Source organism: Thamnophis elegans, chromosome 7 (assembly GCF_009769535.1).
Source record: "Thamnophis elegans isolate rThaEle1 chromosome 7, rThaEle1.pri, whole genome shotgun sequence".
NCBI classification, from domain to species: domain Eukaryota; kingdom Metazoa; phylum Chordata; class Lepidosauria; order Squamata; family Colubridae; genus Thamnophis; species Thamnophis elegans.
The window spans coordinates 35,960,415-35,976,975 of NC_045547.1; the positions used below are offsets into that span (position 1 = coordinate 35,960,415).

The window sequence follows — 16,561 nt, forward strand, 5'->3', positions numbered from 1 at the left end:
ACAGGGTTACTGTACAATAGACCACACACAGAGAATGGTTGGGGAAAACAATCAATATTCAACCCTCCTCAGCTCTTGTCTGCCACAGCAATTCAAAAATTCATCAAAATTAATATAGGTGTTTTTTTCTATTTTGCATGCATACTGGAACAATTAAAATTTCTCCTTCATCTTTCATTACCATCAGTATGATAACTATGCATGTGTATTATTTTTATTTTTCCTCTGCATGCAGAATAATTTTGGGGCACTCCGGAATGCCTCCTTTAACTCCCAATACCACATATCTATACTCAAAACAATCTCTTAAAAATAATAACAATAATATTTTCCCTACTGCTATTAAATTACTTGCATTAATAAACCATAAAATGTTACCCCATTTAAATTATATGAAATACATATAACAGAGCATAGATTTTTTCCAATTTCTCTTGGGTTTCTCATTTAGCTATATAACAGTATTGAATATAAATTGAAATAACATACCTATAGTGTATTCAAATTCTATGACAGACATCACACCCAAAGTATCTCAGTTTTAATTTAAACACATCATTTGTTCAATTCACACACTGTACTAACCCATGTTTTTTTTTAATAATGCTGAAGTCGTAACTCAGACATAATACAAATCCATGTGGCTAGGTTCGCACACCAACTCATGAACTCAAATCAAATGAATAGTGTGGTTTTAGCATGTACTAGTCCAGCCATTATTGAGTGTGGTTTGGTGTAGAATACTAAATTCCTATCCAAGATGATGGAAGATAAAGTTCATAGACTGCTTATATTGAAAATTTATTCCAAACTGTTCAACTGTGAAGATGGATGGCAGTTAGCTAACTTTATAGGACTGGGAAGAAGTTAAGAAAAGTATCATAAACTTCCTTGCAATAGAATATTAATAGCCAGTTAACCTATTAGTATATACTATTTATAAAGTTTATCTAGTTTTTCAGATAGGAAAACTCAAGAGAACAAGAAAATTACGTAAGAAAGCAAAAAGATAATATGAATTCATTGTGACAGCATGGTGTTTTGCATACTTACTTTTGTTGTTCCTGCATAACATGGATTTGTTCAAGTTTGGTCTTGTGTTCAGCTTCCAATTTATTTAACATCTCTTTTATGACTGAAATAAAGGAATTAAACTAGAAGAGAAATATATTTAACATGAAGAAATATGAAAAACACCAGTCTTCTAATATAGAATATGCACCAAGAGAAATCTAACAAATTATAATGGGCACCACAAAATCATTATGTGAGGAACACAGTGTGATATTCAGCAATCTTATGCACACTTAATTAGAAGACATGCTGAATTCAATGACTTTATTTATATACTTACTGCAAAGTATATGTAATATAAGAACATATGCCTTGTGGGCTTTTTTATATTTTTCATTAAATTTATAAGGATTATAGTGATGTTAAAGGTGTGTTGACTAGTGAAATAAATGAATCTGTATTTTTATAGAAAGATGCTGCTATGTTGTTGGTTGAGAACCTGAATATGGTGAAAAAAGAAATATGGGAATGAAAATTAATGTACCATAGAATGCTTCTTAAAGACAGGGAAATGGATAAAAGAGAAATATTAGGATATGCAAATGTTGATAGAAAAAATACTGCAAGGAATGAATGTTTATAAAAGAAGTTACCATTTCTGCATATAAGCCTGTACTTCTGTCCACTTTGTTATATGGAACTGAAGCTGGAAGAAAGAATGAGGATCAAATTGCAAAACAAAAGAGGAAGGAAACAAAAAGTAATGGTTGGATGGAATTGATAAGAATCTCAAAAAGAACTGAAAAAAATCAAGAAAAAAGTAACATACTAATTGAGGTATGGATGTCATAAAAACAAGAATGGTTTGCAAGGACAGAACTGTATAGAGCAGTGATGGCTAACCTTTTCTGGGCCAAGTGTCCAAAGTGTGCATGAATGCGTGCATGGCCGAATCCTCAAATCCAATGTGTGTGCGGCCCCTGCACATGCGGCCCACCCCTCATGCATGCATGGCAAAGACCCCAAAACTAGCTGGCTGGTGGGAGGTGCGCACGCATGTGCTGTGGAGCTGGACTGGGGCGACGGCTTGCATGCCATCAGAGAGGGCATTGCGTGCCACCTCTGGCATATGTGCCATAGGTTTGCCATCACGGGCAGAGTCATCGCAAATGTTGGTACAAACTACTGTTTGATTTCCTTCTTTTTTTCTACTATCATCTCCCTCCAATTTCTTTGCTTCCCCCCCCCCCCCCCTGCACTTTGCAAAACACTGCTTATCCTGAAAGGGAAGAGGGTGGTGGGTACATGTGCATATATGCGTACACAACAGTGCAGTATTAAGGTATAAAATAGTGCTATCTTAAAATACATAATACAAATTAACAAACTGCCTTGTGAAACTGCCTCCAAAGTACACTTAAATTATTTTATGCACTTAACCTGATCTATGCATGTAAACGTTTTATATTTATTTCCCAAATAATTCAAACACATTTCTACCCAATGTTTTTTTCCCCTCAGTCTATGTGTATGTGTGGGTCTCAAGCAGCTCTTTTATCATTCTCCTGGCCTAGACAGTTGTCCCTTCCAAAAGCCTTCAGGCAAATAAATTTAATGTTATTACTCATTAATGGCATGAAAAATGTTAGTACAGTTGGACCCTGAAACTTTATTAGTGATTTAAATATTAGGACATGGGAATGAAGTCTGCAGAAACTGATATATTTCTCTTCGGGTTTTCCGTAAAAAGAAGATTTAAGTAAGGACAGGGATGGAGGTAAGGGTTTGTTGTTTCGTGATTAACAGTTCTAGTCTCTTAATCACAATAGATGATTTTTTCGTCAGTGTTCACAACTTTGGGGGATATAAAGAAATATTTCCAGCCTTATTCCCATGCTTAGTGCTCTTTATAAGCTTTCTTTCACGTTTGGAAAATGTTGGAAATCTAATCAGGTCACTGTACTCTGTAATATTGTTGCCAATTGAACAAAAGAGAAATAAAGAAATAAAATGAATGAATGTTTTAGTAATTAAAACGCCTGAATCCTCACACTATTTTTCTGAAATAGTCCAGATTTATTTGCTAGCAATATACTTTTCATTCAAATCACCAGTCCCCTTCCAGTTTGCTGCCTTCTTTTTTATGAACACCATTGTATTTATATTTCCTTAGTGAGGTCAAAATATATCCATGGGTATTTGCAGGGGAGGGAACAAATGAATGCCATCCCATGATGGAGCCACTACAACTTAAGACTCGGGAGTCAAACTTTTTTCTCCCTTTGCTAAACCTGGCATGGCCAAGGCCAGCGTGTGAGGCATCTGGCTCGTGGCTCGCAGTTTGACAGCCCTGACTTAAGAATTGCGTCAGTCATCAGCTTGCAAGTACTGTATATAGGGCAACACTGATGTCACTATATATTGCCTCTTTGGCATAATTGTACTTCATTGTAGAGATTATACATACTACCTATGCTGAAAGTTATTTTTATAATTTCTACCATCTCAAAAAAACAAAATAACTCAACAGGTGCAGGCTAAGTGTGATCTTTTCTTTAGAGAAGGTTCCAAATTGGAAAGTAAAAGAAGTCATGGGATGAAATCAAGAGCAATTCAGTTCCCCTGACTTTTGCAGAGTTGCACTCAAAATAGCTTTAATGCAACATAGTGAAATATAAAATAAACATCTCATCTGTGATCCAAGTTTGGATTCTTTATGAGTAACTCCAATATTACATTTTTATACTGAAAACATATGATTAATCATCTTACCTGATTTAGATTAAGATTGTTCTCAATGCTAAGAGGAATCAGATGTGGGAGCACCTTTCCTGCAAGTTGTTCTTTTGTAATTCCCAGCTTTTTGTGACTAAATGTACATTTGTAAATGCCTGTTATGAAATATTAATGGTTTAGCTATTTATCTTGTTATAATGAATCACAATCATATTTTACTCTGAGCACAAGACTAGTTTCAATTAAAGAATGGAAACTTTCATCTCACTATATATATATATATACATATACATATATATATATATATAGTTGCATACAAACATACCAATAAACCTCCCAGTCAGTCTACATGCTTCAAAAGAATAGAAACTGATACATAACATAAAGAACTATTTTTGTTAAAAAAAAGAATGAGTGCATACTTATTATTTATCTGCAGTTGCTTACAAAATCAAATAATACTATAGTGAATATGACAAGAACAGAAATTGGGCACACCTCCAAATTAATCATATTATTTTTCAGTTGTTAATAAGGTCCCAAAAGATGGTGACTCACTTGCTACAATTACCTAGGTAAAGATGAATACTCTGACACTTTTAACTTCTCAGGTTCTGAGTGTCCTATTTACTTTCAGCAACCATGATTTCCTCTCAACAGCTGTCTGTCTATTTGAGAATCAAGATAATTTATATTTATACAGCAGGGAAAATCTATTAAAAAAATCTCTAAACACTTTCTGCTAACCATTTCAGTTGCAAGAAGTGTTATTCAGAAACAGAAGCTACATGTAGCTATTGAAGTCAAGGCAAGGAAGACAAAGGAAAATCTCTGCCAGAGCTGTTCCGAAGCTGGTAAGATCTAGAAAAATGAAACTCATAGATCACTATAAATAAACAACTGAAAAGTTTGGCTAATTCTAGAGTAGCTGACTAGAGCTTTTGCTTACATAACAAAGATCTATGTGTTCAAACAGATTTGCTAAAATTGGGACTTCCCATTTGATGCTGGCATTCAGTAATTTAGTATGTTTAGATTATTTCATAGGCTTTGAATTGTTTCATTGCATTGTACATTTGCCAATCTCAGTAATGACACTGGAGCCCAACTTGCTAATTCTTCTGGGCAAGAGACTGGTCTCTTAAACTATTACTAAACTGAGTTCCGAAGTACAGTATTTGGCCATATCTTTGAGTAAGAATGTAGAGAAGTATCTTTTCCAATAGCTAAGACTATAAAGTACTAGAATCCTATGGAGTTTTATAATCAGTGAAGAAAATGAATCTGGTAACAATCAATCATAAAGAACTTACAGAAAAGTAAGAAAAAGACTTTGACATGTACTTTGCAGTTCCCAGACTGGAATGTTACTGAAAACCTGCAAGGAAATAATCCATTGTATATAAGATCTTCCTGAACCAGTAGATGTCTTCAAGAAAGAGTGGAAAATCTTCCAGTAAGAAGAAATAGAAAGCTGGCTAGAGGTAATTTGGAAAGTTTTTCTGCCTGCCAAATGAGATATTACAAAATACTGATGGAAAAAGCAAAAAATTGTGGCAAAAAATCAGGAGGACCTTTTTATTAAAATACACAAACGTTTCTAGCTGCAGCTGAATTCATCAGATGATTTTATGTACTGATTGATGTAGGATTTAAATCGTGGTCAACTGGAAAGTGGGTGGGTGGGAGGGAGATAGACTAGTTATGCTAATGCAGCTTAAAAGTGAGACAGATACAAAGATAATTTTGAATTTGTAAACAACTGCACATAAACATAATTGTGTTCAAATTTGCAGCAAGATTTCATGCTTAGCTCTGTACAAGACAGAGATTGGTGTTAATGTCTGTTCATTTAGGGATTCACTGAAACTTAAATTTGAGCAGGGCTTTCAAAACTGTTGCATGCAATTATAAATGTATAAACATGTTTTGTATTTCCTTTAATTTGATGGGAAACAAGATGGTGAAGTTGATTATTTTTTCAACGAGATATAATAATATGTTCCTGGGTAGCTAATATATATTGATATAGAGATTGAACTAAAAAGAGAATATTGGGAAACTAAACATGTTATACACCTCTGAGCCATATTATAAACATTTTTTTTGAATCAGTATACTGAAAGTACTGTAGAGGTATTACGGTAGACAACACAAAAAAAATAAAAAGTTGTATTACCTAAGATTCCCATAAGGACTGCAGGTTCTTTGGAAGGAATTTGTTGCAAAAAAGGCAGAATATCATCAAGAACAAACCACTTATCCAAGTATTCCAAAATTTTTCCCAAGCAGACTAAGGAATTTACACGAACCTAATAAAAATATAAACAAATCCTCTCAACTTTTATGAACAAAGGTGATTTAAATTTCATAAACAAGCTATTTAATCACTTAAAACCTTTGTGTACATGGGATGCAATTCCTATATTTCCTTTCCAGACTTAAACAGTGTGAGGGTTTATGTACACAGAAGCAGTGAAAACTTATTCTTACACGGGAAGCTTCAAAGATAATATAATTTTAACAATTTGTTGCATGAAAAATATAGTAAACATTCTGCAGGTTTTTTTTAAAGTCAGACAGTCTACCTATTTACCTAATAGGAAGTAGGCAAATTCATTTGTTAATTAAATTATCTTAACCTCTAGGAGGTTACAAAAATAAAAACGAAGAAATGAAAATGGTATAAACAAACTAAAGTAAAATAACAGAATAAATAAATAATGAAAAAATAAGAATGTATCAATATAACAAAAAAAATGGATGGGTAGAGAACAGATGTGAAGTCTGTCATCAAACTAGCAGCCATTTCAACAGCAGCAACAATAACAATAATAATGTTTATTTACAAAATGCATATGCTATAAAGATCCTTAATGGTTCAAGATGACTTACAAAAATACAAATCTGTGTTAAATTAGATTTAATATCAAGTAACATTGTTCAAACTTAGAAGCAAAATACAAACAATTATAAAGAAGTCTGTATTAAAACTTACAGCAAGAGATGAAGTTTGTAAACATGCATTTTTAATTCTTGGTATCAATGAATTTTTCATTGAGGGATAGTCTATAAGGTTGGCAAATGTGGGAATTATATTTAAACAGAGTTCCTGCAAATAAAAAGACCACAATTGACATATAAAAATTGGATAAGGTTAGAGTTAACTTTTAAAAAAAATAATTGTCAAGTCATTGTTTTTAATTTCTGTTTACACTAAATGATTAATATTTTAAGACAAAATGTATACCTAGGTCAAAGGTAGGATGAAGGATGGAGTGTGGGAAGCATTGTGTAAAACATTTTGAGGTTGGATCACTCATCAGAATCGCAAACTTAGTTTGGAACAAGAAGCTCTATTCATTCCCGAAATAAGCTGATACTGAAATGGATCATTCTAATTAGAATGTTCAAAATGGCTTGCTTTTTAAACCAAATACTACCAGTAAAGTTGGAACGGTATGCTCTGACTTTGAAATGCTGTTGTGAAACTAGAACAGAGAGCATTTGAAAGTCGGAATGATACATTTAGGATCAGAACTTTTCAACCTCGAAACATTTTACACACTTCTAGAGAAAAGAATATTTATTTGTTCATCCTTCCTTTTGACCTGAAAAACAATCAGTTCATACAGTCAATATTGTAAGAAAAAGTGATATTCCAAAATTTAAAAAATGCAAAAATTAAAAAATTATCATACTGCTTTTTAAATATTTTTACTGCTTTTTAAGACCTTATTCTAAAGACTGATAGAAATACAAGAAATAAAGATCGGATAACAGCCTCTTTCAAAGATCCCAAATACATTTCAATTATAACAAAAGTTGAACAAAATATATGGTTGTCAGACCTGTATTTGAATTGATGGTGCTTCTAAGGCTCTATAAACCATTGGCAGAACACTGTTCTTTATTTCATCTGAAGGTGTTTTGGTTAGCAGTAGATCCATTTTTTGAAGAAATATTAAGAGAATCTGTTTATGAAATGCAAATTTTAAAACATTACTTTCCCTTATTTTATTAATCAGACTAATATTTCAGAATAACTTTCAGTGTAACATTTGGTACCAATCTGTATTCAAATGTCAGTATATATAGCAAATATATTCACTTACCATGTTGCTAGCCTGGAAGCATGGAAAACAAGAACACCAATTTTAAAATAGAAATTACAAGTATGTACTTATTGGAATGTGTAGCAGAACGCAGTAAATCCACAAAACGTAATATGCTAGACCTAGAAACTAAGTCTGCTCACCTGGCAGAAATCTATTCCAGGGAATTCCATCTAGGATTCTGAAATAAACTATGGCTGGAACTTTACAGACTGAAAACATTTTATGAAGGTACAATTCTATCTTTTCTTTTCAGCATGTCAGTGTAATCTGACTTTAAGGCACATGTTTTTGTCACTATTTAATGGGAAATACAACAAGTTAAATAATAGGTAACAATAATAATGTTTAAGATACAAATGTACCTGGATTGGTTCCTGTTGTCTAAAGACAGGGCTGAGGTCAGGTAGAATTAGTTTAATGTATTCTTCTTTGGTACATTCCTCCGCAATGAGCAGAACATTAGGCAGAACAAAAGGTACCATGTCTGGATTTACAAATTCAGATGTTAAGCAAGGCAAAATTCTTTGCACTATAACACGCTGAAAGAAAATAGATACCTTACTTTTCAAAGACATAAGAAGATTTTTATAATTAACCTTAAATATTACAAATAAAAATGCAGCATTTTCAAAAATAATTTTATAACTGGTGCATCCTATAACTCTCTTTTGTAAAACATGTGAAATCAGCAACATTTATCAATCCAAAAGGAAATCGTTACAATGTATATTTCCCCAAAAGAAGTCATTACAATGCATATTTCATTTACAATATACAGCATTGTGCAGGCATTCATTAAGATATTTGGAAGTTGCTAACCTTAGGTAGTTTTGGTAAAACTTTTGGCAGTCCTTTGAAAAACTGTGATTTTTGAAGATTATCCCTTTGGAATAAAGAATCAAAGTACTGTAATGTCACTGCCCCAACATCATCGAAGAATGGTATCTAAAAAAAAGATAAGAAATAGCATTTCATTTTAATTAAGATTAACAGGTTATTCAATGAATATTAAAGTGTCTGGGAGTGTCTGGGAGTAGACAGCATACAGTTTAATAACAAATAAATGGGGAAAAAAAGATAAAAATCGAACATCAAATAGACATTTTTCTTGATGTATTTCGTAAGTATCACTTATTTTTTAGGCAACTACAGATAGTCTCTAAAAAGATATTTTGCCCAAAAAAATATATCCAGGGAATTACTGAGCATTGGCTCTGTTAATAAGAGAATAATAATCACTGACATTCCAACCTCCCACAAACCAGGGTTTTTTAACAAAACATTTTTAAACGCTATATTCATTGCCAATTGAAGACTTACGTTCTGCAGTTATTTCTATTTACTCACTTTAGTCATTTGGTCTGCATCTGGTCTTACTGCAGGAGTGACATTTAACAACAGTTTCACATGCTCACGGACATCGTCTGGGATGTTCTGAAGATTACTGGAATTCAACCGGCTAAGCTGTACAGAACACATGCCATTCATCATTAACAACAACAAAAAATTCCTGCCTATAATATGTGTACCGTGTTTCCCTGAAAATAAGACAGGGTCTTATTTTCTTTTGATCCCTGAAATAAGCACTTGACCTTGTTTTCGGGGAGGTCTTATTATTTTTGAGGTGCAGGAGGCAGCGAGCGTGGTCACCTCATGGCTGCTGCTGTGTTGCAATATTTTCGCAGAGGGCTTATTTTTTGGGGAGGACTTATTTTACCACATGCTCAAAATCCCAATTGGGCTCATTATCTGGGGAGGTCTTATTTTCAGGGAAACCAGAGATTATATAAAAATCTTTCGGTTTAGAATCTCAGCATAAACAATATACATTTTCATGCTCACAAATCAAATCTAGTATCTGAAACCAGACATTATAAATCAATACAGGTAGTCCTTGAGATACAACCATAATGGAGCCTGCCCATTATGGTTGCATGTCAGTGATCTTTAAGCAAAAGAGCCTCATTTAGCCATCCCACACCCGTGTCTCCCTGATGCAGCTATTAAACAAAGCTGAAGGTTGTTAAATGGAGCACATGGTGCCTCAGGTGGAGGAGGTTCTGGGAGGTCTATGCAGGCCCAGAATCATCTGTCCTGTACCTCCCATGGTTACTCAACCCCCTTGAAGCAACCCATGTTCAGCTTCTCATCCCATGGGGTTCCCACAATCCTTCACCGTTCTTCCCACCCAGCATGTAAGGGAAATCATGCCAGCTGGAACTTGCAAGCCTCCAGCTGGAACTTGCAAGCCTCCAGCTGCCTTCCCACCCAGCAAGGACATGGAGATCAGGCTGAATAGCGTTTGCAATCTTCAACATGCAAGGGGAGATCAATTCATCCAGAGCTTGGAAACCTCAATTGAACAATGGGAAATCCCACCCAAGGACGTGCAGGACTCTTGCTTGCTCACCAGTGCCCAACTTATCTTTTTGTTTTTTTGTATCTTCAGAAAGAGACACCTGGCCCAATATAGCATCAGTTTCTTATAACCCCCGACTTGTGGCAAACTCTTATGCTATTTTGCAACAGATTCTATTCTCACAATAGAGTTTTGTTTTAAGGAGGCTCCACTTTTTAAGGACATTCATTTCTTTGTGGAATTTATGGAGCCTCCTTAAAAAGGGAAATCCCTACAGATTTGCAAGAATAACACCTGTTTTGCCAGGAGGCTGTCCGTAAGAAAGCTGATCCTATATTAGCCTGGGTGCCTCTCTCAGAAGCTGAAAAAACAGAAAGATGAGTATTGCTGGGCTGTGAAGCATGTTGAGTCCTGAAAGTCCTTGAGTGGGAAGGAAGCTGTCAAGCACCAGACAGCTGATCTCCTCTTGTTTGCTGAGTGGGAAGATCGCTAGTGATAGCTTGCAAACTCCAGTTGACTTGCATCCACTTACAGCCAGCCTGATTTTCCTTGGGTGAATGAGTGGCTGCAAGGATCCAGCAGGGTGGATGAATTCTGCACCATCCCTGCATTCAGCCATAAGGGCAAACAATGGCAAGGGTGCTGCAGCAATCATAACTTTGAAACCAGGTTATAAGTAACTTTTGGAGAGTCTGTTGCAACTTCAAAAAGTTGGTAAGCAACTAGTCATAAATTGAGGACTACCTATATTTGAAAATACATATTAATAGATTTAAATGTACCTGATCCAGCTGTCTGCTGAAGCTTTTATATATATCTTGTTTGTTCATCTCAAAAATTGGCTTCCCATTATTAAATATAGCAAATATAATTGCCCCTAGAGAATACATGTCACTAGCTGTTTCACAGCTTACTGAAAGGATGTATTCTGGTGCCAAATACTGAGGATTTGGAAGACACAAAGATGGTAAATTTGGATCCCATTCTTTAGAAGAGAATTTGGGCTGCAATAAGAAATGTAGTGAAGTCATATATTTTGAAACAATAAAATTTAAATCAAATTTACTCTAGCCAAGAAATATTAACATTCAAAAGTACTACCTTAACTACTTATCTATGTTTTTAATAGATATATTGCCATTTTAATTGAAATTCATTTAATTTTTTGATGCACATTTTTAATATTACGTGAAAAAAGCAAAACTTTTCTTCATAAGAACATATAGCAGATATTAAAAATATAGCATCCTACTTAATGTTAGGGTTGTTAGATACCTAATGGACAAGGGAGAATAAGCTTCAACCATGGCAAGAGCAACTTGGTGTGGATTTTAAGGCCCTTTTCCTCTGGGGATTTTCCATCCTTAATTCTGTATGGGGGTGTATTTGGGAATCCTCTTGGGACTCTCAGGTCCTGCTTGAAGAATAGGTGACAATCATGGCCAGGGGGGCATTAGCACAGGTTTGCCTTGTACATCAATTGTGGCCATTTCTGGATTCGAAGACCCTGCTTATAGTGACTCATGCCTCATGGATGTAGTGGTACGGTGTAGTGTTTGGTATTTCCTGTTATTACTATAATACCAGTGTTCTATGAGCTGGCAAAAGGCTGTCATTATCTATAAAACCTCCATGGCACATGACAGGCAATCTGTAGGACTGTTTTCTTTCTTTTTTTTTTTGACTCACCAGATCTAGTAGACAGATATGCCCCATGCTCCCATCAAACAATGCCATCTTGCAATAGTGGTGAATATCTGTCATCTTGTTGGACCCCAACCCTCTTAGCCTTTCACCAACTAATGAAAACCTGGCTGTTTCCCCACGCATTTTTGTATAGATGAGTCGTTACTACTGATTGTGACTGAGGCTATTGTTTATTCTTGGGCACTAGGCAATTGTGTGCAGTAGGGTTTTGTGTTTTTATTTTATAGACTATCAAAGTCACTTTTGGGAGTTGGGGACTATATAAATAATATAAAATAAATAAATAAATAATTCACTAGCCTGTCCTCCATAACCTCTTCAAAATCCATAAAATCTTAATTTGTACTAAAAAGTACAAACCACAAATCTTATACAAAATTTTCATCTATGATAGTATCATGTGTTTGTGTATCTGGGAAAATAAAGAAACTACCATATTTTTCAGAGTATAAGACGCACCTTTTTCCCTCAAAAAAGAGGCTGAAAATCTGGGTGCATCTTATACACTGAATACAGCATTTTATGCCTCCTGAAACCCCGCCCCTTCACCAAAATGGCTGTGCATAGCCTTTAGGAGGCTTGCAGAGTGCTCCTGGGGGCTAGGGAGGGCAGAAATGAGCAAAAAGCGGGCTGTTTGTTTGCTCAATTTTGCTCCCCCAGCCCTCCAGAACATTTTGCAAGCCTCCTAAAGGCTATGCATGCCAATTTTTTTTGACAAAAAACTGGCTCGTTTTTGCAAAAAACGGGCCATTTCCAATGTTCCCTCTAATTTTTTTTCAGTGTGTGCGGAAAAGTATAGTGTTTTCATGTCTGAGCACCTGAATTTTTTTCACAGATGTTTCACAAAGCAATTGATTTATAGGATCCGAATTGGAATGGAGAAAAATGGTTTTGTGCATGCGTGCATGCGTGTTTGTGTGTGTGTGTATTTGAGTGAGCGAGGGATCCGGTAAGGGAACTGCGCCTATTTAGAAAAGGTAAATTATTGCAAACATGATCAGTCGAAGATAAGTATGGGGACAGGTTGGGTGGTAGAGAGAAAGTGATAAAAGAGTGGGAGAGAGGAAGAAAGGACTCCCCCAGGAGCACTCTACAAGCCTCCTAAAGACTATTAATGCCCTTTTTTGGAAAAAAAATCCTGGGCCCATTTTCGTGAAAAACGGACCATTTTTCGGAGGTCTGCAGAGTGCAAAAACTTTTTTTTTTAATTTGCCTCTTCAAAATCTTGGTGCGTCTTATACTCCGATGCGTCTTATACTCCAAAAATACGGTATCATGTATTGACTCATTGTAAACTTTTAAAACTTTAAAATCAGCTAAGTATTAGACTCTTAGTTTTTTCAGCTGGGCTTTATTTAAGAAAAATAACACATCAAACAATTTATTACCTCTTGTTCAGATGGATTTATTGATTGAATGCAGAAGTCAAATCCCATAATTTTCCATGCACCGCTTTTATTCAAAATTATGTTTTCAGGAGTAAGGTTGCCATGGACCATTTTCACACTGCTGTGTAGAAATGACAAGCCTTCTGAAACCTGTTGGGAAGGACAAATTATATTTTTGTGATGTCTTTTTTCCCCAATTTCCTGAAACTTACTTATTATGATGGATTATATTTTTGCTTGCAACCACCATCTCAATACTCCACACAATGTAAGTCAGCAAAACATACTTGCTTATCCAATCAATTGTAATTAGGTCTTTAAGCCCTTCTTATGCATGAGAATTTTTTGCACAATTTACACAAGAACAACTATTGTAGAACACAGAGAGTAGGATTCACATGACCAAGATATCTGAACAAGATAATCTGTTGAGAAGTTCCAGATTAAGAACCAAAAGCAGCCAAGGACTGAAGTTTTTAATTATCTAAAATGTGTGAATTCACTTGCAGATTATTTTACAACATGCAAGGAATTGATATACAAATGTATTATAATTTTTATTGTAAACACTACTTGTTTTCTTTCTGTCGAAGGAAAATAATGGTAAAGGTGTTCAAAAATAGAACACAGTATCCAAAATGTTGCAATATCCATTTCTTCAAATATGTTTACTTTCATATCTTTAGTCATATAATGGTCCTCTTGTCTTCAAGTCTGGTAAAATTATAATACATTTACCCATTTATAAACACACAAAATTTTGAATGGACTACAGTTATAAATAATAAAGTTATAAGTCAATGTATACCTGAAGTAAGCCATATTTCGTTTCCACATCATACAAGTTATATTCTTTGATGTCAGATGGTAAGGGTGAAGGAAGATTCTCCCAGTTACCCAATATATTAGCCAAACTTGCACTAACTGGTTCTGTACAAAATGCTAGACAATCTCTAAAAGAAAACAAGGATAGTTTTACTAAACACTCCAAACGTTCAATTTTTAAAAACAGATAGGTATACTAATGCAGGTAGTTTATAGGTTGTATAGCACACTGGCATCTGGAAAATTCACAGCATTATGATAAGTGAATATATTTCAATTTGTAATCTTAACGGCAAGTACCAAAATCCCAACTACACAAATCACCATTATTTTGCAAGAATCAACACCAGTTAAAATCCTTTAAAGCTTCTCAGAATTACTGGGGAAAAAAGAAAATGAAATGAAATTTCTGAATATTTTAAATAGATCCCTTTGATTTTTCCTTATAAGAATCTCTTGCATTCATAAAATGCAAACTGAATTAAATGCATATATTTCATCACCCATTATACCCAGGGTATAAAATATTTGAAAAGTATTTAAAATATGGGTATAAGTTGTAAATCCTTGCTTTATTTAAAACTCTATGTAAGTATTTGAAAAAGAATTCATTTTTTTACAATTCTATATTCTATACTGCACTTTGGTGATCAATTTTCAAAATTCATCAGAATCCAATAATTAGACTGTTTTGACTTTGAATCTATTATTATTTTAGCATCAGAATTTTTTACCGGGATTCTTCTAGTGGATGCTGCACAGTTAGCAGCCGAGGATGTCGAAGTCTTGTCAACTGCTGAACTCCACGTTTTAAGCAATCAATAATTTGATCCTTCTCAAATTTCTGATATTTATCCATAAGTTTTTTATCAAATACAAAGACTGCCACTTCCTAAACATAAGGTATACAAGTGTAATTAATGAACCATTTATATGTTATGTATATCTTACTAAAGAAAACTACATATTTAATATTTTATTTTAAAATAATTCTACTTGATGTCTTTTAATTGAAAACAAGTCATTTCACCACTGTTAGAGAATTGCCATCTTGTACCGGTGGTCTTCAACTTACAACCACAATTGGGACTGGAACATCTGTTGCTAAGCAAGACACATATTATGAGTCATGCCCAATTTTATAATTTCTTTTGCCACAGTTAATCAAAATAATGCAGGTTTTTAAGTGAATCATGCAGTTGTTAAGTGAATCATGTTAAGCAGATCTAGCACTTGCCATTGACTTTGCTTGTTGGAAGTTGGTTAGGAAGGTCACAAATGGTAATGATGTGATCCTGGGATGCTGTAACTAGTATACACATGTTGATTGTCAACTGCCCAAATTTTGATCATGGGACCACAGGAATTCTGCTACAGTTATAAGTACAAGAACCAGTCATAAGTAATCTTTTTCAGCACTGTTGTAACTTTGAATGGTCATTAAATGAATGGTTGTAAGTTGAGGACAACCTATGTATAAATCACACTTAAACTACTATATCTATTCAGAATTTTCAAGCTATGTCTTATGTAAAAAATAAGCTTTATGTTCAGGTACCTGATTCTGTCATATTCTCTTTTCATGTGACAGAAACATTTTATTAAAAGTAGTTTTTTAACTCTATTACATAGTGGTGCTGAAAAATTCACTGGAATTACTGGAACACAGTAAGTACAATAGAACAATTTTCCTGATAAACTACTTCCATTCTTGAATCACAAAATCATTTGGCCACAGAAGCAAACAATGGCACCAACATCAATAGCCACCATAAAACAATACTCTACTTAGCACATCAATTACAATGTCCAGGAATTTCATGGAGGTGGTCAAGTATTAAAGAGACAGTGGATAGGAGGGAGGGGGGCAATAAAGGACTGGAAAGAGTTCAGTATGTAAATAAATACACATATACAAAGGGATAGCATGTTTCAATATACTTTTCCTGGTAATATTTAACATATTTTTATCCCAGAAATATTTACTGAGTCTAGATCTCTTCATTTTAGATTTCTTTGGCCACATACCACACGTTTATTAGGACATGAGATACACAATAGAATCACAGTAGTCACTACAAAAACTCTTAATCACAGAGACAAAATATAAATTAGTGAATTTTTAGCTTGGCTGTGGAATTACATATTGCTGGTTCTTTGTCATAGTTACTGAATGCCATTTCTCCCAAACAATTCCAACCAATATATCCCAACCTAATTCCCGTCTTCCAGTAGCAATAACAAACAGTACTTCAACGGAGCAGCATATACCAACTACATAAATATAACTAAAAACCCTCTGTTGAGGAAGCAGGAATTTAGGAATGGCCTAACTACATTGATAAGAAATAAGTGGGAGACAGATTAGAAAATACAAGATAACACAAATATATTACAAGCGTAAAAAACTGCCC

General features: G+C 34.4%; 1 protein-coding gene across 1 annotated transcript in view; it reads right to left on the reverse strand.

Moving 5' to 3' along the window:
* SCYL2 (SCY1 like pseudokinase 2) overlaps positions 1 to 16,561 on the reverse strand; it is a 31,791-nt gene that overhangs the window by 7,003 nt on the left and 8,227 nt on the right. The window contains exons 3-14 of the mRNA XM_032221271.1: positions 14,882 to 15,039; positions 14,131 to 14,275; positions 13,323 to 13,472; positions 11,010 to 11,231; positions 9,216 to 9,332; positions 8,688 to 8,813; positions 8,231 to 8,407; positions 7,602 to 7,724; positions 6,749 to 6,862; positions 5,930 to 6,062; positions 3,787 to 3,905; positions 1,054 to 1,154 (exon numbers count right to left, since the gene is read on the reverse strand). Coding sequence (XP_032077162.1) covers positions 1,054 to 1,154; positions 3,787 to 3,905; positions 5,930 to 6,062; positions 6,749 to 6,862; positions 7,602 to 7,724; positions 8,231 to 8,407; positions 8,688 to 8,813; positions 9,216 to 9,332; positions 11,010 to 11,231; positions 13,323 to 13,472; positions 14,131 to 14,275; positions 14,882 to 15,039 — 1,685 coding nt within the window. The remainder of the gene's footprint in view (positions 1 to 1,053; positions 1,155 to 3,786; positions 3,906 to 5,929; positions 6,063 to 6,748; positions 6,863 to 7,601; positions 7,725 to 8,230; positions 8,408 to 8,687; positions 8,814 to 9,215; positions 9,333 to 11,009; positions 11,232 to 13,322; positions 13,473 to 14,130; positions 14,276 to 14,881; positions 15,040 to 16,561) is intronic.